General features: G+C 41.9%; 1 protein-coding gene and 1 long non-coding RNA gene across 7 annotated transcripts in view; one reads left to right on the top strand and one right to left on the bottom strand.

The window, feature by feature from the left end:
• Window positions 1–21286, top strand: part of PUS10 (pseudouridine synthase 10) — an 85015-nt gene that overhangs the window by 18336 nt on the left and 45393 nt on the right. For 2 of the 5 annotated variants that reach the window (XM_073339365.1, XM_073339366.1), the window contains 2 exons: window positions 10437–10703; window positions 17149–17235. In XM_073339365.1, the coding sequence (XP_073195466.1) occupies window positions 10437–10703; window positions 17149–17235 (354 nt within the window). Of the gene's footprint in view, window positions 1–7176; window positions 8995–10436; window positions 10704–17148; window positions 17236–21286 lie in introns of those variants that run through there. The other 3 variants (XM_073339368.2, XM_073339367.1, XM_073339369.1) reach the window with 3 other exon arrangements.
• Window positions 225–19436, bottom strand: LOC140909625 (uncharacterized). Of its 2 annotated transcripts, XR_012158297.1 has the most exons (4): window positions 18698–19436; window positions 4923–5114; window positions 1377–1463; window positions 225–532 (listed from the first exon to the last, which is right to left on the bottom strand). It is a non-coding gene; the product is annotated as an uncharacterized LOC140909625 (long non-coding RNA). The 2 variants fall into 2 exon arrangements; XR_013635615.1 differs by lacking the exon at window positions 18698–19436 and having other exon boundaries at window positions 4923–5613.

Below are 21286 nucleotides of genomic sequence, written 5' to 3'. Positions count from 1 at the left end.
CCCTGTTCTTTGTTTAAAACGCTTGGTGGTGGCAGCATACTGTTCAAGGCCAAGGCAAAGTTTGTACCTTGGGGAAATTTTTAACCCAAGCTGGTAAGAATAAGCTTAGGGGGTCTTTCATGCAGGTCCCCACATCTGTACCCTAGAGTTCAGAGTGGGGAAGGAACCCTGACAGGCGCTCTTAGCAAAATATGACCACAAAAATTATGCTAAGGTAATGCAATTTATTGATGATGTCTCGGAGGATAAATGACAACAATTTAAAGCAGTGGTGTCCGAGGGCCAATTGATCCCCCGCACAGCTCTTCAAGCTGCCCTCGATGCTGCGGATGCAGCGGCCAGATCCACAGCCACGGCTGTCGTCATGCAGCGGTCCTCATGGCTTGCTTCTTCCTCCTTTCCGAAGGAGATACAGAATATGGTCGAAGATCTCCCTTTCGATGGAGACAAGCTCTTCACCGCTACAACCAATGGGGTCCTTCACTCCATGAAGGATTCCCGTGCCATGCTCTGATCTTAGGCATCCAAACACCTGCCACAAAGAAGAGACAATATAGATATCAGCCATACCAATGACCACGTTACCATACCTTTGCTCAGCGTCTTTCAGACAATAAGATACACAACAACAACGACATAGGCCCAGGAACCAATGACGTCGCCCTCCGCAAACAACGGTGACCCACCCTCCTAACCCAAATAAACAAATTTGAAGTCTTGGTCGAGGGTTTAGAAAACATCGCACCCTCTCCAGCACCAACTCCAACCAACCATTTTTTTGGACACCGTTTGCGTCCATTCCTGGCCAACTGGCAAACCATCACTACGGACAGATAGATCCTGGAAATCATTAGATTGGGTTATGCCATCCCCTTCCTCTCCTTACCTCCCACCCACCCTCCCACCCCGTCCCTCTTCAGGGACCCCTCTCATGAACAGGAGGAACAACATCTCATACATCTTTGTCAGGAGGTACAACATCTCATACATCTCAGAGCAATAGAGGAGGTACCCCCTCAACACAGAGGGAAAGTGTTTTACTCCCACTACTTCTTGACGGAAAACAAAAGCGGCAGTTGTCGCCCTATCCTCGATCTTCTATGTTTGGACAAGTTCATCAAGAAACAGAAATTCCGGATGGTTACTCTCCCAGTGATAATTCTGGATTGGTTTTCAACCCTCGACCTCCAAGATGCATATTTCCATGTCTCTAGCCACCCTGCCCATTGATGTTTCCTCAGATTTGCTGTGGGAGCGCAACACTACCGTACAGGGTCCTCCCTTTTGGCCTTTCCACTGCACCACGTGTCTTCTCCAAGGTGCTAGCAGTTGTAATGGCACATCTCAGGAAAAAAGGAATCCTCATATTTCCTTACCTGGATGATTGTCTCCTCAAGTCTCCCACTCAAATAGAAGCGAACCATGCAACTCTTGCAACCCTTCACTGCTTCCGCACCTTGGGCCTGCAAATAAACAAAAACAAATCTACCGTACAACCTACCCAACAAATGGCCTTCATCGGCCCCCACCTCGATTCCACAACCAGTCTTGCATCTCTCCCTCAGGACAGATTCCACACAATGGGCATCCTGATTACCCAGATACGTGCCAGACCACAGACTACAGTCCGAGACTCCCTACAGCTCTTAGGACATATGGCCGCTTGCACATTTATGGTCGCAAATGCTCGCCTGTACATGCGATGCCTTCAGGGTTGGCTAGCCACAGTATACAAACCAAACAAGCATAGGCTAAACAGGTTACTAACTATGCCCCAGAAAGTCAATGACTCAGTCCTCTGGTGGACTTCTCCCATCAACCTCTGCACCGGGATTCCCTTCTGACAAGATCCCCCTTCAATTACCATCACCACAGATGCATCCCTCACAGGATGGGGAGCACACATCGGCCACCTCACCACTCAGGGTCTCTGGGCCACTTCAGAAACCAGGCTTCACATAAATTTGCTAGAGGTCCAAGCTGTACACAATGCCTGCCTCCATTTCCTTCCCATCATCCAAAACCACGGAATTTGAATAATGACCGACAACATCACTTGCATGTTTTATGTCAACAGACGGTGGAGCCCGATCACACTCCTTTTGCACAGAGGCAGTAAAACTTGGGAACTGGTGCCTTCAACACAACATCCATATTTCTGCCTCATACCTGCTGGGTTCGCAGAATACCACCGCAGACAAGCTCAGCCGATCATTCCCCTTACAGCACGAGTGGGAACTCAATGACACCATTCTTTCCAACATTTTCCAGACCTGGGGTTATCCCCAACTGGATCTATTCACCACAGCAACAAACAAAAAATGCCTGACATTCTGCTCCAGAACAGGCCTGGGGAAACAGTCACGATGGAATACCTTTATGCTCCCTTGGACCAAGACTCTCATGTACGTGTTCCCACCAATGCCTCTATTGCACAGAGTAATTCTGAAGATACAAACAGACAGAGTCAACATCATTTTCATAGCCACAGCGTGGCCAAGACAACCGTGGTACCCCTTTCTCCTGCACGTCGGTCAAGCCACCCATTCCCCTTCCACCACTCGGCAACCTCCTATCACAATGCAGGGGACAAGTATTTCACCCTGATGTACAAACTCTCCACCTGAGGGCCTAGCTGATCAATGGTTCTTCAATGCGGAATTAACATGTTCGGACCAAGTACGCACTGTCTTGCTACAAGGAAGAACACACAACACGCGCACTACCTTCCTACATAAATGGAAACGGTTCACATCTTGGTGCGCTGGCAAACAGACCTCTCCAGTTTCTGCTTCACTTCCACTGATACTGGATTACCTGTTACACCTTAAAACATCTGACCTCTCTACGAGCTCACTCAAGGTCCACCTCGCGGCAGTCACCGCCTTTCACCATAAGGTTGACAACGTAACCGTCTTTGTCCATCCAATCACCAAAAGGTTCCTGAAGGGCATGCAGACGTTATACCCGGATGTGAAACTGCCTGCTGCACCTTGGGATTTACACCTAGTCCTCAAAGCCCTGATGGATACACCCTTTGAACTGATGGCTACCTGCTCCCTTGTCCACCTATCCATGAAGCCCGCCTTCCTCATAGCAATCACGTCTGCCAGACGAGTAGGAGAAATGGGGGCGCTTATGGCGGACCCTCTGTATACCACGTTCTTCCACAATAAGGTCATACTCTGCATGCATCCAAGGTTCTTACCTAAGATACACTCTTCCTTTCACCTCAGTGAACCTATACACCTTTCAACATTTTTCCCAAAACCTCATGCTAATGCCTTTGAAATGACAATGCACACTCTTGATGTATGCAGAGCATTATCCTTTTACCTGGATAGAATGAAACCATTTAGGAAAACCCCTAGACTTTTTGTCTCTACTACTTGGCACTCACAAGGAAATGCTGTCTCTACACAGAGACTTTCCAAATGGATTGTTGACTGCATACGCCTTTGTTACCAACTCAGGCAAATACAACCTCCTACATCAATTAGAACACACTCTACCAAAGCTGTCTCCACCTCCATGGCCTTTCTCTGTAATGTCCCACTGTCTGACATATGCAAGGCAGCTACCTGGGCATCGAAACTTACCTTCGCTAATCACTATGCTCTCATTCACACTGTAGCATCTGACACCAGATTAGATAGAGCTGTCTTGTCAACACCTTCGTGCCTCCTCCGAAGTCCCAACCATCCTAAGGGATACTGCTTTTCAGTCACCTGAAGTGGAGCACCCACAGGGACATCTCTTTCTCGAAGAGGTTACTCACCCTGTGCAGTAACTGATGTTCTTCGAGATGAGTGTCCCTGTGGGTGCTCCAGTACCCGCCCTCCTCCCCTCTACTTTGGAATTTGTAACACACTCCGTTGTAGAGAAGGAACTGAGGAGCCCGGGCTGTGCATGCGCTATTAGAACACTGACTGCTCGAGAGGCAGGTACAGCGTGTGCACAACCCGTAGGGGTACTGCTGTAGAAATCTCCAATCGAGGGCGCTGGGACGCACCTTGACCTGAAGTGGAGCACCCCCGGGGACACTCATCTCGAAGAACGTCAGTTACTGTACAGGGTGAGTAACCTCCTCTTAATATCACAGGGCCTGGCTTGGGGACATACTTTCAGTTTGTCATCAAACACACATTCTTCGAATGGCTGCATGCCAGGCCCACAATTTAGAGTCAATATGGCCGCAAGCTGGACACCACTGCTCTAAACTACCCTCTTTGATGGTATCTGTTCTCTTCTGATTTTCCTCAGTTCTTACTGGCTACTCCATTAGCCTTTTCTCTTATGTCTCTCTATCTGCATCTCTGTTCCTGTTCGTTGGCATCCCTCTGGTTCTGTGTTTGGCCCTGTTCTTTTTTTCTCTATACTGTTTGTCTCAGAAAGGTCATCCCCTTCCCTTGGAGCTTCCATATGCAGGTGATTTCCAGATCTACCTCTCCACCCTCATACACTCCTCCTTCTTCCAGATTTCTCTAACTGTTCCTCTAGAACGGTGATTCTCAACCAGGTACGTGTACCCCTGGGCATACGCAGAGGTCTTCCAGGGGCGTACATCAACTCATCTAAACATTTGCCTAGGTTTGCAACAGGTTACATTAAAAGCACTAGCGAAGTCAGTACAAACTAAAATTTCATACAGACAACAACTTGTTTATATTGCTCTATGTACTATACACTGAAATGTAAGTACAATATTTATGTTTCAGTTGATTTATTTTATAATTATATGGTAAAAATGAGAAAGTAAGCAATTTTTCCGAAATAGTGTGCTTTTGTATTTTATGTCTCATTTTGTAAGCAAGTAGTTTTTAAGTGAGGTGTAACTTGGGGGTACACAAGACAAGTCAGACTCCTGAAAAAAAGTACAGTAGTCTGGAAAGGTTGAGAGCCACTGCTCCAGGATGTCTCACCACTCAAACTCTCCAAAACTGAACTTGCTTATCTTTGCTTCAGATCCGTCTCCCTTCTGTTTCCATTGACAACTCCAGGATCCTTTACTTCAGAGACTCAGAATGTTGGTGTCGTCTATGAGTTTTCCCTCTCCTCTTCTCCCCGCATCCAGTCACTCACTGAGTTCCAACACTTCTTCTCTGTCTCTGCTCCTGCAAAATTTGTCCATGCATTAGTCAACTTGATAACTAATCTCTCTCTGTACTACCCACCCTTCACCTCTCTCCACACATCCCAATCCAAAATCTAAAGTCATCTTCCACTTCTATTGCTCTGACCCTGTCATCATCACACACTTGAATCCCTTCCTTGGCCGCCTTTCTCTTATATCAAATCCAAACTCCTCCTCCCAAGATGGTTTGATTTAAATCAAAGCAATTTAAATCACTGATTTGACTCATGATTTAAATCAGCAAGCAGGAAAACTTGACTTAAATAATCAATTTTAATCATTTTGCATTTGTACTTTTAGTTATTTTCCAAAAGAAAGGTATGATTCTCATTAATATCCATTAAAATGTGGATTTGCAACTAAATAAAGGCTTTACACTAAATTTGGTGCTTCTCCTTGCTAACTTGGAGGAAACACTATATCTGTACATATTTACTTAAGCAATTATATAGCTGTCAAGCTTCCTTCCCCACTCTGAACTCTAGGGTACAGATGTGGGGACCTGCATGAAAGACCCCCTAAGCTTATTCTTACCAGCTTAGGTTAAAACTTCCCCAAGATACAAACTTTGCCTTGGCCTTGAACAGTATGCTGCCACAACCAAGCGTTTTAAACAAAGAACAGAGAAAGAGCCCACTTGGAGACATCTTTCCCCAAAATATCTCCCCCAAGCCCTACACCCCCTTTCCTTGGGAAGGCTTGCTAATAATCCTCACCAATTGGTACAGGTGAACGCAGACCCAAACCCTTGGATCTTAAGAACAATGAAAAAGCAATCAGGTTCTTAAAAGAAGAATTTTAATTAAAGAAAAAGTAAAAGAATCACCTCTGTAAAATCAGGATGTTAAATACCTTACAGGGTAATCAGATTCAAAACATAGAGAATCCCTCTAGGCAAAACCTTAAGTTACAAAAAGACACAAAACAGGAATATAAATTCCCTCCAGCACAGCTTATTTTACAAGCCACTAAACAAAAGAAAATCTAACGCATTTTCTAGCTAGATTACTTACTAACTTTACAGGAGTTTTAAGGCTTGCATTCCTGATCTGTTCCCGGCAAAATCATCACACAGACACCCCAAACCTTTTATTCCCCCCACTCCAGATTTGAAAGAATCTTGTCCTCTCATTGCCCATTTTGGGTCAGGTGCCAGTGGGATTACCTTAGCTTCTTAACCCTTTACAGGTGAAAAGATTTTGCCTCTGGCTAGGAGGTATTTTATAGCACTGTATACAGAAAGGTGGTTACCCTTTCCTTTATATTTATGACAATAGCTATTCAGATTCTTAATTTTTACATTTTTATTATGTTAGAAAATGGTGATTGATGCATTTCTTATTTACTAGATAAATCACAAATAAAAAATTAATGTCAAGCTGTATTTGGATAGAAATTAAGATGAAATTAAAATGTCCCAAACCAACATTTTAATTTTTTTATTAAATAAAACTACCTTAAATGTGCTGTATATATAAGAAAAGTTTTATTAAAAAAATATCATAATATATTTTGCATTTAAAACTAACTTATTAAACAAAGAAAATATTATCTGTAGTTAGTGAACTGAACTGATTGTTTCTGGTCACCATGTCCTTCAAGATTTTAGAACTAGTAGGTCTCATCCTCTCACACCTCATTTTTATTCATAGATTGGAAGAAGAAAACAAGCTTTCCAGCTTTTTCATCTTCTAATTAGCTTCTTAACTTTGAATGAATTAATCATTGAATTGTACTAGTTGAATAAACTGAAATGAAAAAAAATACTCTCTGCATCCGCATAAGAAGTTATGGCTGTCAAAATCTAGTTTAGCGCTTCAGCAAACTCTGGTTCCAGGTGATCAGCCAGGGGCTTCCATCAGTTCAATGGTTAGACTTTCTTTAAAATTTGACAGCAAACATGTACTACTTAATATTGTTTCTGTATTTAATTTAAATGATTTTTAACATATTATAAAAAGTTTAGGCCTTAACTCAGGTTGTCAATTTCAAATTTAATTGTAACTAGGTTTACTTCTAAAAAATTAACTTTTATTTCATTTAAATTAAAAAAATTGATAAATAAAATAGGATATTTTTGATTTTAAAAAATCATTGATTTTTATCCACCCTGCCTCCTCCTTGTTTACAAAGTCTTATCTCATTTGCCCTCCGCCTACATCTGTGTTAATTTCCTTTTTCTCCTCTAATTGTTCTACCCATCTCTCCTCATAATCATCTTTCCTTACTATTCCCGTGTATCCTCCCACTCCCAGGTGAATTCATGCCTCCCCTCTGCTTGAAATAGTTTTTCACTTCTTGTCTGTCAGTCTTCTCATCTCTCTCTCTTTACTGTTTCAAATTCCTCCTTAAAACCCAAATTGTCAAGGAATCCTCTACTCCAGTGCTGTCCACACCCTCCCTTATTTACGCTATTGTCCTGTGTTATGTCTGTCTTAAACACTATTGTGGCTCTCAATACCTAGCTCCTAACATCAGTAGATCTCAAAGTGCTTTACAAAGAATTTCAGTGTCATTATTCCCATTTTACACATAGGGAAACTGAGGCAGGGAGCACTGAAGTGATTTGCTCATAGTCACCCAGTAGGCTAGTTGTAGAGCCAGGAGTTAGATCCCACGTCTCCTGAGTTCTGTACAGTGCCCAGTCCTCTGGGCCACATTGACGAGGTGAACTATTGTGCCTGCACACTATCAGTTGCAGGATCAGGTCCTTAGAAAATTAAACTGTTTGGGACAAGGAACATGCCTCAGTCTTTGAAGTCCCATGTAAGTTTATTTCACTGTCTTAAGTGATTAATGATAATAGTTTGAGTTAATGACCTTGCTGAGAGAATGATTCTAAACCTTTAAATTGAAAATGTTATTGTTCCAAGAGAAAGTTGTTTATAGAACTTAAAGCCACCAGTTTGTCTGTCCTAAGGTAGCATTGTGGAGGCAGGACTCTCCGCCCCTTGACAAAAGTCTGAGCTCTGGGGAAGATAAGATGAGTCTGGGTCACATGTGTGTATTTATAAAATTTAACCTATAGGGCTAGCCTGCTTGATTGCCTATATATTTTTTCTTATGGATTTCTTATTTTCTTGTGGGTTTGATTATTTGTTTTATTCTAATCGATGAATAGGTTTATATTAAAGTATTTTGGCTGTAACACAGGGAACCTACAGGCCACATCCTATAGGTTGAGCTTAAGCAAAGTTAGCAGACATATGTTCGGGACCTTTCACCTATATAGGTGGTGATGAGAGAAAGCATAAGGTCCATATATGGATGCGACCTTTAACATAGATAGATAAAGGATACGTAGAGGTAGGTTGGCATGGGGGGCTTCCTAAATTCAGACCCTATGTAAATTTAACAGGAACACCACAAGGAAAGAACCAAAATAACCGGGTAGGACAGAAATAACAAATGTGAGAATGATCTGATGTCATTAATATGTATGTATATGTCATCAATACGTACAAACATACCAGCCTGTGGTAGCCTAACATTTTGTGGTTGAGGAAACTAAGTTTGGACATAGAAGGAGGGCCTGAGTGCTCGAGCTCTATAAGAGCGGTGACCCACCATGCCAAGGAAGCTTCTAAGGTTCTAAGCTTCAGGGGTTATATTGGTATACTATTCAAGCTTCAAGCCTTCTTGGTTTATTAGTCCATTAGTCTGTTAGTTCTTAACTGTAAGTTTTAGGTCAGTTAGTTAAGTAAAACTCTAAGTTAGCTTCAATAGCTTTTAGCTCTTTAGCTTCTCCTAAGCTTTGCACCTCCCACGCAAGAATTGAGGAACCTGGACCAGAAGTCTCTTGGCATGCCAGAGGCGAGGCTGGTTCTTTGTCTCTTACAACCAGGTTATCAAGGAAGAGTGTGAGTATATTAATCAAAAGCGTTATGGTATATAATAGCACATGTATCTCTAGAATAATATTATTGCCTTTGTAACTCTGATTATTTTACTATTTGATTATTATTCCATTTATCTCAATAAAAGTCTTTAAGGCTACATTTATCTCAGTGTGTGTGTCCTTTCATACATCCCAACGGTCCTTGCGAACTCTGTAGCCTGATTTTGGGACAAGAACCTTATTATCTTCTGATCAGATTAATTGGTGAGCCTATAACCCATATTATCCAAATTAATAATATTAACATCCTAAAATCAGGCAACAAAAAATATGCACAGGAAATATGGTAGCTATGCCAGAAAATGTATATCAATCAAGATTTCCAAGTGCTTAAAATAATTAAGCCTCACAAATCCACTGAGTTAGGACTCTCTATTTGCTAGTATTTATAACTCATTGCAAATGGAGATGTTGTGACACAGGGGAAGTTAAGTGACTTGCCCAAGGTCACACAGCAAGTCTGGTTGAACCAGAAATAGAATGCAGAACCTCTGACTCCCAATCCCATGATCTAGCTACTAGACAAAACTGCATTTCTTCCTCCTGAAAGATATGGCAAAACCTTACTAATTCATTACCAATGTAAATTATTAAATTTTGGGAATTAGTGGGTAAGCCAAACTAATGTGATTTTAAAAAAAATAATGATACTGCATCTCAAAATATAATTTTATTGCAAGGGTTGTTTAGTTGTAACTATGTATGTAGTAGTGTATTAGTTATTGCACATAAATTTTATTTATAAATTTTAATGTATTATTGTAGACTTTAAATTTTTTGAAGTCTGTGTGATATGAGATCTCATTGCAGTACATATTATTTCACCTTCATTGAGAAGTTGCATGAGTCTGCTAATTTTTTCAGAGGGAATTATTAGGTCTGTAGATTAACGAACTGAGAATTAATGAGATTCTACTGTAATTATTGGACAATAAAATGGATATGCTAAATGGCAACATAATCTAAGTTCCACAGGACTTAGTTTTCAGAAGTGGTGAGCACCTACAGCCTCCGCTGAGTTCAGCTGGAGTTATGGATACACAGGACTTCTGAAAATCAGAGCCATAGTAAAGAACTTCTACTGTTATTTACATAATATAAAGAAATCTGTTGTCTGTTCAGCAAAATTTAATTTATCTGTGTATCATTTACAGTTGTAATATTTTAACTTGGAGTTTTTGAATTCTGCAAATAAATCTTTCTACACAGATTATGAAAAGCTAGTAATTATATGCACTATTTAAAGCTAAACTAGAACAGTTAATATCACCTTTTGGAACTGGAGTTATTGGTGCTTGTTGTAGGACCGCCTGCATAAATGAGTCTTACACATAGGAGGGAGAAGCTGTATGTTAGCTGTGAAGCAAACACACACATTTTACGGTTCATTTCTTTGTTGTTTAGGATTTGCTTAGAGAGCTTCATGAATTCCTGGAGTACAATAAAGAAAAAGAGGACAGATTTTGTTGTGAAATAGCTGACCCCCCATGTAAGAGAATCAGACTTGAGAACATGGGAGAAGGGGCTGAGGATTTGAATCAAAATGGGGCCCTCCAGCAGACCCCTGTGGCAGATGATGTAAATGTTGCTATGGCGAACTCTACTCTGAAGGTTTGCAATGTGTGCTTGGGAATTCTTCAGGAGTTCTGCGAGACAGATTTTGTTAAGAAGGTAAGTGATCTTTTCCTACTTTGTAGACACATTTTTCTATGAGCTGTTAAATGTGTGTTTGGTAGAATCCTGCAATGCAAACCCTGTGATCTAGTTGTTGTTGTTTTTTTAAATCATTAATCAGTTTCAGTCCCATATGTAGTTGAGTGGCTCCATCTAGATTTAAAATACTCTGTGTAACTTAAATCAAGAGCAGATGGGAAAATGCTTCAGTTTGTTTCATCATCTGCAATTACTGATTTAACTACTTAAATAACACTACTGGTGTGGTGTCTGGGTACCTCATATACAGTCAACAAAGGGGAATTACCCTTGCGTTGCTCAAGATCATATTTTACCCTGGCCTTGCTATAATTTAACTAAAAAAGCCTGAGAAAACAGGTGAACCTTCAACTGTCTCCTGAAGCTAATCTAACTCAGACAGACCTCCATGATCATGTTTCAAAAGCAAAGGGCTGACAGCAGTTCCATGGTACTTGCATACAGTTGCATGGTACTTGCATGCATATAGTACAATGTGGTTGTAGACGGTGAGCCCATCTTTACTTATGCTTTGTGACTGGAGAATAAATAAGGCATGAAATGCAGTTGATGGTGCTGTGCTGTTCAGCATTTCTCTTAGGTGCATATTTTTAATGGATAGAGGAGTTGTAAAAGAGTTGTTTCAAGGAATCCCTGTTGAGGTTACAGGGACAAACCATCCCGATGAGTCAAAAGAATAGTAAATATGGCAGGCGACCAGCTTGGCTTAACGGTGAAATCCTAGTGGATCTTAAACATAAAAAAGAAGCTCACAAGAAGTGGAAGGTTGGACATAAGACCAGGGAAGAGTATAAAAATATTGCTCGGGCATGTAGGAATGAAATCAAGAGGGCCAAATCGCACCTGGAGCTGCAGCTAGCAAGAGATGTCAAGAGTAACAAGAAGGGTTTCTTCAGGTATGTTGGCAACAAGAAGAAAGCCAAGGAAAGTGTGGGCCCCTTACTGAATGAGGGAGGCAACCTAGTGACAGAGGATGTGGAAAAAGCTAATGTGCTCAATGCTTTTTTTGCCTCTGTCTTCACTAACAAGGACAGCTCCCAGACTGCTGCGCTGGGCATCACAACATGGGGAGTAGATGGCCAGCCCTTTGTGGAGAAAGAGGTGGTTAGGGACTATTTAGAAAAGCTGGACGTGCACAAATCCATGGGGCCGGACGAGTTGCATCCGAGAGTGCTAAAGGAATTGGCGGCTGTGATTGCAGAGCCATTGGCCATTATCTTTGAAAACTCGTGGCGAACGGGGGAAGTCCCAGATGACTGGAAAAAGGCTAATGTAGTGCCAATCTTTAAAAAAGGGAAGAAGGAGGATCCTGGGAACTACAGGCCAGTCAGCCTCACCTCAGTCCCCGGAAAAATCATGGAGCAGGTCCTCAAGGAATCAATCCTGAAGCACTTACATGAGAGGAAAGTGATCAGGAACAGTCAGCATGGATTCACCAAGGGAAGGTCATGCCTGACTAATCTAATCACCTTCTTTGATGAGATTACTGGTTCTGTGGATGAAGGGAAAGCAGTGGATGTATTGTTTCTTGACTTTAGCAAAGCTTTTGACACGGTCTCCCACAGTATTCTTGTCAGCAAGTTAAAGAGGTACGGGCTGGATGAATGCACTATAAGGTGGGTAGAAAGTTGGCTAGATTGTCGGGCTCAATGGGTAGTGATCAATGGCTCCATGTCTAGTTGGCAGCCGGTGTCCAGTGGAGTGCCCCAGGGGTCGGTCCTGGGGCCGGTTTTGTTCAATATCTTCATAAATGATCTGGAGGATGGTGTGGATTGCACTCTCAGCAAATTTGCGGATGATACTAAACTGGGAGGAGTGGTTGATATGCTGGAGGGCAGAGATAAGATACAGACGGACCTAGACAAATTGGAGGATTGGGCCAAAAGAAATCTGATGAGATTCAATAAGGATAAGTGCAGGGTCCTGCACTTAGGACGGAAGAACCCAATGCACAGCTACAGACTAGGGACCGAATGGCTAGGCAGCAGTTCTGCGGAAAAGGACCTAGGGGTGACAGTGGACGAGAAGCTGGATATGAGTCAGCAGGTGCCCTTGTTGCCAAGAAGGCCAATGGCATTTTGGGATGTATAAGTAGGGGCATAGCGAGCAGATCAAGGGACGTGATCGTTCCCCTCTATTTGACATTGGTGAGGCCTCATCTGGAGTACTGTGTCCAGTTTTGGGCCCCACACTACAAGAAGGATGTGGAAAAATTGGAAAGAGTCCAGCGAAGGGCAACAAAAATGATTAGGGGTCTGGAACACATGACTTATGAGGAGAGGCTGAGGGAACTGGGATTGTTTAGTCTGCAGAAGAGAAGAGTGAGAGGGGATTTGATAGCTGCTTTCAACTACCTGAGAGGTGGTTCCAGAGAGGATGGTTCTAGACTATTCTCAGTGGTAGAAGATGACAGGACAAGGAGTAATGGTCTCAAGTTTCAGTGGGGGAGGTTTAGGTTGGATATTTGGAAAAACTTCTTCACTAGGAGGGTGGTGAAACACTGGAATGTATTACCTAGGGAGGTGGTAGAATCGCCTTCCTTAGAAGTTTTTAAGGTCAGGCTTGACAAAGCCCTGGCTGGGATGATTTAATTGGGGATTGGTCCTGCTTTGAGCAGGGGGTTGGACTAGATGACCTTCTGAGGTCCCTTCCAACCCTGATATTCTATGATTCTATGGTAGCAGCATGAATCGCCCTTATAATGTATTCTTATCTTTAGGAAGCCACAGACTAAGGGAAAATGTTAAGTAATTTGGTGGTACAAAAGACTATAAGCATAAAAGTTATAAGAGAGAATATGATTATGAATTAGGGAAAAAGATAGAGTGAAGAGCATTGTAAACACTATAAATGAAGGATAAAATTGCTTGGGTAACAGAGTGAAATGTGCAGGGGGGTTTTCAAAACTTAAGAAAATAAGACTAGTTGATATAGTAGAATGAACATTGGATTCAGCATAGCCAATAAACTGGGACCAGTTAGAATTGTGCAGTTTCTATTGTTACAGTGAATGAGTTTGTTCCTTAGGCAAAATACCTTCTACATTATGGACCAGATTTTTAGTGTTGGCTTTTTAAAGTTATGCCATTGAGTGGCAATAGATTCCTTAGGCAAAATACCTTCTACATTATGGACCAGATTTTTAGTGTTGGCTTTTTAAAGTTATGCCATTGAGTGGCAATAGAAAACCTGACAGCAATTGATTAAAAAACAGCCAAGACTGATTCTTTCCTAAGAGAAACTCATTATCCTAACAGTGCAATTGGCATACAGTATTGATTTTAATTGGAATGCTACCACTTGTTTTTAGAGAGATATGGTGGGGGAGGTAATATCTGTTATCGGACCAGCTTCTGCTGGTGAGAGAGACAAGTTTTCGATCTACACACAGCTCTTCAGGAGAAGTTGGTCCAATAAAAGATATTACCTCCCCCACTTTGTTTCTCTAATATCCTGGGACCAACATGGCTACAACACTGCAAGCAACCATGTGTTTTTAACAGTTACCAAAATAAGTGGATTTTGGGACAATGCCCCCAAATATATCTGTGTAACTCCAGCAGAGGTGTGTAGCTAACAGCTCTGGTATTACACCAGCCAGTGCTTAATTGGAGTTAGTTAAATATCTGATGCTGTATATTTAAGTAGCAGATACAGACTGAAGTTCTCAAGATTCTGAATTAGGGGTTCAGCTTAGATTCTGGAAAGACTTTGAGTATCAAAATAACTCATTTTGATTGCTCAGTGTGTCTCTCTGTCTACTCCTTTTACTCATTCATTCCTTCTCTTTCTTCCCGCTCCTTGGACTTACCTTCCCTCCTCATTCATTCTGTGCTCCATGTACATTATTGCCTCCTTTTCACCACCTATCTGCTCCCTTTCACTCTTCATTTCTCCAGGAGGAAGGACAGGTAGGGACAGCCCAGAGGGAGGGACAGGTAGGGACAGCCCAGAGAAGAGCAGCTCCCTTCTCCAACAGGCACATGGTTATGTACAATGTCTGCCAGCAGGTTGCATGGCCATATAACCATGCAGCTTACGGGGACCCTTGCTCCTCATTCTCCCTTCACCTCATCCCATCTCTATCCCCCAGCACCTGTTCCCCATCCCAAAATTGTTACTACTTCTCTCCCAATAATCAGATACTCCCCTCCCTGCAGCTAAAGTCAGTTATAGCCCTGCTCCCAAAAATCAGTTGCTGCCATCCTTCTTCCTTCTCTATGTCAACTAGTCCTTGTCACACGCACCTCTGCATGGGGCTCTGTTGCTAGTGCTCTCCCATTCCTGGTGCTCTCTTAGACACCAAGCAACCTTTGCACAGATGGGTGGATAGGGTGGCGGAGAGGCAGCAGCAACCCTGATGGCTCCAGCAGCAGAAGGATAAGAAAAAGAACTGAAAATGTATTATTTTTAAGACTCTCTCATGACTTGTTGGGAGCAGACTCATGGTTTTCTAGTACTTAGGGTTGGCAGTATTTGAGGGGAGAGAGGAAGGGTGGTAGGGGCCGTGACAGTAACATGTGGGGGGATGGGTAGGAGATGTGCTGAGCGAGAGAGGAGAAGCAGCAGCAGCATTTGCTTTTGATTGCTGTTGGGATTTTCACTCCCCTTCCTCAGGCCTGGGCATTGGGGAGCAATGCTGGGATATTATTTTCCCAATTTGTGGGTGGGATACCACTGGGATTTCACTCTTCCTAGCAAGGAGAAGCAACAGTGGTAGTTGAGAGGAGAGGGAGCCCACAGGAGGTGAATAGTTGCCTCCTAAGGAAGGAGCTCACTTGTGCAACAGGCTACGCTTAATGTATGGGGCCTGCCAAAGGAGGTAATGGCCGTGTATTCTGTACCTATGGTCATACTGGGTAAAAGAGAGAAAGATAGGAAAGACAAAGTCTGCCTGCTAGTTTTTTGTGTGACAAATTTAGTTGTTTAGTATTAAATAGAATAGAAATCTGGGCTCTGATGCTGCCTCTTATATTTGTAAAAAATTATACACTAATCTTGAGATAATGTAGGCATTTGCTTTTAAAATAAAAGATAAAGTATTTTATCTCGGGTAATTCATAATCTTCAAAGTAATAAAGTAATATGTTTGTGAGTGTACTATCCTAAGGACTTCTGCATTTGTGTTATTGTAGAATTGCAACAGCGAAAGATGAAATTAGACTATATTTGTTTCATTCCTCTACCACTGGGATTGTTCCCTTCAATAACTGTTATTTAGGCTTGCAAGGATTAGATTTTTTTTTTTATAAATGTCAATTTCACTGTATATGCCCAAACCAATGAAAAAATATATCCATTAATAATAATCTAAATTTACAGATTGGCAAAGTAAGAAAAATGTTGCTTGAGAACTTATTAGAGTTTAATTTAAGGCTATTAACTCTGTATATTTGTGATGTGATATTGACAATTTGTGTTTTAATAGTTACAGAGTTTTAACTTTTTGAATTGCAGTGTCTGCTGCCATTAAATAATTACCAAGTGTTGCTCTGAAATATTCTTCTTAATGCATATTCTTTCTTAATGAACAGTAATATAAAAATAATGTACTGTAAGCAGTCACAGTAACAAATTGGGCCAGACTTTAGGCAAACCTAATTTAATGCATCAGAATTTTTTAAAATTAATCATAGCCTGTACATTAAAGTAGACCTAGTTAAAGTTCTAGAAGATTACCATGTTTTTGCTATTCCTTTCCAAAACTGGGTGTTTAAACAAGGTGGCCATTAGTGAAAAGTGAATGAAGTTCAAATAATTTAAAAGTCTATTTTACTAGGGTGCCTTGTGTGGGGCAACATGGATTCAGATCATGTAAGCTCCTTCACTGGAGGTTTTCAAAAGGAAGCGGCTGGATAGCTATCTGTTTTGGATGGTTTAGACCCAACAAATCCTGCACCTTGGCAGAGGGTTAGATTAGATGACCCTTGCGATCTCTTCTAACCCTGTGATTCTATGATTATCTGACTCCCTCTTCCCTCTAGCATTGCAATTTTGCACAGCGTTGAAAAATTTAGATCTCTAAAAATTGAAAAAAAATGTTTAAACATAAACATCTATATTACCCATTGAAATTATTTAAAAAAATCTAATTCTGCCAAGCCTAGTCTTATTTTTATGATTAGCGTCAACATAAAATATTGAGTTGGGTTTCTTTTATAGTGGCGTAACAATGAGGGTATACAGTGACAATAATATAAAATCTGCCTGGAAGTTACAGTCCTTAAAGAAACCTAAAAAAAACCTGTCTCTAACTGGGTAGGATTTAGTGAGCTTATGGTCATTTTATATATGAATGTATACCAAAAAGTAATGTTATAGAAGATTTGCACTAGAATAAAGAATATTGTAAAAGACTATCAGTTTAACTCCCTTATTGAGGATTCATATCCTTCTCTTTTAGGTGTGCCAAAAGGTTAATTCTGCTGAGTACCAGTTTACTAGCTTTGTATTTTCTGTGTCGCTCCCACCACAGTTGTCTGTTAGAGAGGTAAGTGTTTACAGATACGTCTATTGACCATTGTAACTTAAACGTGTAAGAACAAAGAATGTGTCCTGGGAAGTGGAGAAGGCTTGCATTTCATTGATTTTGCTGCAGAATAAAATAGTACCTTTAAATATGCACTAAAAATAAAGAATAAGTTAAGCAATGTTACTTTTGTGTTCTTCAGAAATGATTAGAGAATGACTGTAGTCCTGCCAACTATTATTTTAATTAAAAAGATATTTGAATGACTCCAATATTCAGTGGATGAGTTTCTTTAAATCTGAAAACTAAAAGGAGTTTCTTCAAAACCTTTGTGTATAGTTCCCTTTGGTGAAGACATGAGCACTGCAGTGTGGATTTCTCGGGGAAGGAACAGCACAGCTGGTACCTTTCCTGAAATAGATGGTAATTGGTAGTGCAGAATACAAGTGAAAGAATTTGAAGATGAACTCTAGCTGTGTAGTACTGTAATAGAGGTAAAAGTACATATTTTAGTAGACTTCCTGGCTACTTGACTCATGTTTTGTGGGAAATCTAGATGAATGCAGCTGTGAAGTACTAAAATTTGTGAACAGTCTAGTCAAATTTGAACTGTTTACATTCCTATCCTCGTGTTTAGAAAATAGCAGAAAATGGACAGATGTGACACCCCAATAATTTTGGGCAAATCAACAGATTACAATATATAGTGGTAATTAAAACTATTGCTGTATTAAGTATATTAGTTACAATATGTTTTATAGTGTCCATCTGACTTCTCTTCTAAACTGGCATTGAGATTAACTGTTTTGAATGGCAACCTACAAATACTTAAGATAAATCTCTTCTTATCTAAGATAGAATAAAATTTTTCAGTAAACATAGTGGGATGAAGGTCCTGGACATTAGTGATCATTAGAGAACCTGTGGCATTTTTACTAAGATTAAGGGTATTATTTCTTGTATCTTGGGAAAATTCCAGTGTAGGTAAATACATAGGTCCAGATCCACAAAGGTACGTAGGTGCCTAAACCCCAGATTTAGGCACTTAAGTATTGAGTTTAGGCGGCTAAATCCCAGTTTTGGCTCCACTGCCTTCCACAAAACTCCTGCCAAACCCAGTAGGCATCTAAACTCATTCAGCACCTAAGTTTTCAGGGTAAAAGTTCCCTAATTTCTTCTTTGAGTAGATGCAGCAGTGTATTCCACTCAGTTGTGCGCGCGCCCAGCTCATGAGAGCTGGAAAATTTTTCCTAGCTGTACACATAGTAGGCGGTGCTCGTACCTTGTACTCAATACCTGGCTATATGAGATGGTACCACCTTTGCCCCCCGCAGTTCCTTTTTACCATCCATGACTGGAGTCTGAGCTCTGTGTGGTTCTTAACATCACAATCTCTCACTATTTTAGTGTTTTTTCCTAGTTGTGCACAGTTAGCTAGCACCCTTAGTGTTAGATTTAGTGTTAGAGTTAGTTAAGTTTTTACCTGTTGATTCCCTCACCAGGGTTTAGACATTATCCATCCTGTGGCGAGTCAATCCCCACACTTGGTGCTTGCTGTGCTTGGGTGAGGCCCATGTCAAGGAATGGTGTTCAATCTGTAGATTGTTCATAAGATGGACTCGGGTGGCTAGGGATATTCACCTGAAACAGCACCTACTCGAACAGATCATGTGGCCTGCTTCAGCACCGAGGCCCTTACAGGATCAGAGGTCGCCCTTGGGTTCTTAGAGTGCCACGTTTCAAGCTCTGAAGCTGGCATCTCTCCAAAGAGATGGAGGAGCCATTCCCTGTCAAGTGCACTGAGGAAAAGTTTGTATGAGACCACTCCAGGCCTCATGGAGACTCTTCCTCCTCCATCTCCAGGAAGAGCGTGGACTTGCATGGCATTACTGTCCGCATATGCAATGGAGCAGGTCCTCCCAGCTGTTCCCCAGTACCACGCAGGAGTATGGGAGATCCCGTATTGTTGGCTTCGGTTCCAGCCCCAGAGCTTCTTCATCTCCATCCTCTGGTCTGAGAGACGGTTCTTCTGTGGCACCTTAACACGGTCCTAGTGGCTTTGATGGGACCTGTTTGAGCCCCTGGTGTCTTATCCCTTTCCACTTTTGTGTCAGAAGACTGCGTTCCTGGTAGCGATAACATCTGTAAGGAGAGTCTGAGTTGCACAATTCTCCAAAGACAATGTAAATTTACGGCCACACCCCACATTTTTGTCTAAGGTGGTGTCAAGGTTCCTTCCCCACTCTGAACTCTAGGGTACAGATGTGGGGACCTGCATGAAAACCTCCTAAGCTTACTTTTACCAGCTTAGGTTAAAACTTCCCCAAGGTACAAAATTATTTTACCCTTGGATTTCCACTGCCACCACCAAACTTTATCTGGGTTTACTGGGAAATGTAGTTTGGACACGTCTTTCCCCCCAAAATCCTCCCAACCCTTGCACCCCACTTCCTGGGGAAGGTTTGGTAAAAATCCTCACCAATTTGCATAGGTGACCACAGACCCAAACCTTTGGATCTTAGAACAATGAAAAAGTATTCAGTTTTCTTACAAGAAGACTTTTAATAGAAGTAAAGGAATCACCTCTGTAAAATCAGGATGGTAGATACCTTACAGGGTAATTAGATTCAAAACATAGAGAATCCCTCTAGGCAAAACCTTAAGTTACACAAAAGACACACAGACAGGAATATTCATTCTATTCAGCACAGCTATTTTCTCAGCCATTTAAAGAAATCATAATCTAACACATACCTAGCTAGATTACTTACTAAGTTATAAGACTCCATTCCTGTTCTGTTCCCGGCCAAAGCATCATACAGACAGACACAGACCCTTGTTTTTCTCCCTCCTCCCAGCTTTTGAAAGTATCTTGGCTCCTCATTGGTCATTTTGGTCAGGTGCCACCGAGGTTACCTTTAGCTTCTTAACCCTTTACAGGTAAGAGGATTTTTCCGCTGGCCAGGAGGGATTTTAAAGGGGTTTACCCTTCCCTTTATATTTATGACAGGTGGTTTCTCAGTTTCATTTGAACCAGGTGATATATTTACCTATGTTCTTTCCTAAGCTGCATTCATCTCTGGAGGAGTGGCATCTCCATATGTTAGATGTCAGATGTTGTCTGGCCTTCTACTTGGATATGACTAAACCGTTTCATGCTTTGCCTTGCCTGTTTGTTTCATATGCGAATTATATGAAGGGGCAAGAGGTCTCTTCACAAATGATCTCTACATGGATAACATCCTGTATCAAGACTGTATATGGAATAGCTTTGGCTACACCTCCTCAGTGAGTGTGAGCTCATTCTACGAGAGTGGAATCTACATCAATAGTGTTCTTCCATGACATCTCCATATTTGGACATTTGCAGGGCTGCCATGTGGTCATCCATACATATGTTTATGAACCATTATGCCAGGGGTGGCCAACCTGATCCTGAGAAGGAGCCAGAATTTACCAATGTACATTGCCAAAGAGCCACAGTAATATGTCAGCAGCCCCCCATCAGTTCCCCACCCCACTCCCAGCGCCTCCCACTGGCAGCCCCGCCGATCAGTGCCTTCCCCTCCGTCGCAATCAGCTGTTTCATGGCATGCAGGAGGCTCTGGGGAAGAGGGGGAGAAGCAAGGGCACTGCAGGCTCAGGGGAGGGGGCAGGAAGGGGTGGAGTGGGGGTGGGGCCTGTGGCAGAGCCAGGGGCTGAGCAGTGAGCACCCCCCAGCACATTGGAAAGTTGGCGCATGTAGCTCCAGCCCCGGGGTCGGTGCCTATACAAGGAGCCACATATTAACTTCTGAAGAGCTGCATGTGGCTATGGAGCCACAGGTTGGCCACCCCTGATTATGCCATTACTGCATCATCCAGGTGAATGCTAGCTTGGGTAGAGCGGTCCTGCAGTCCTTTCTTAGATAGACTCTGAGCCCCACCTTCTAGAGTGGGTAGTGCTTGTGAGTCACCTAAGTGGAATACATGTCTGCATTTACTCAAAGAAATAAAAACGGTTACTTATCTGTATTGTTACTATTGTTCTTCAGGATGTGATGCAGAGGCATATTCCATGACCCATCCTCCAT

The sequence above is a fragment of the Lepidochelys kempii genome, chromosome 3 (genome assembly GCF_965140285.1).
Source record: "Lepidochelys kempii isolate rLepKem1 chromosome 3, rLepKem1.hap1, whole genome shotgun sequence".
NCBI classification, from domain to species: domain Eukaryota; kingdom Metazoa; phylum Chordata; order Testudines; family Cheloniidae; genus Lepidochelys; species Lepidochelys kempii.
Note: the sequence above shows the minus strand (reverse complement) of the source record. Positions and strands in the feature narration are given on the sequence as shown.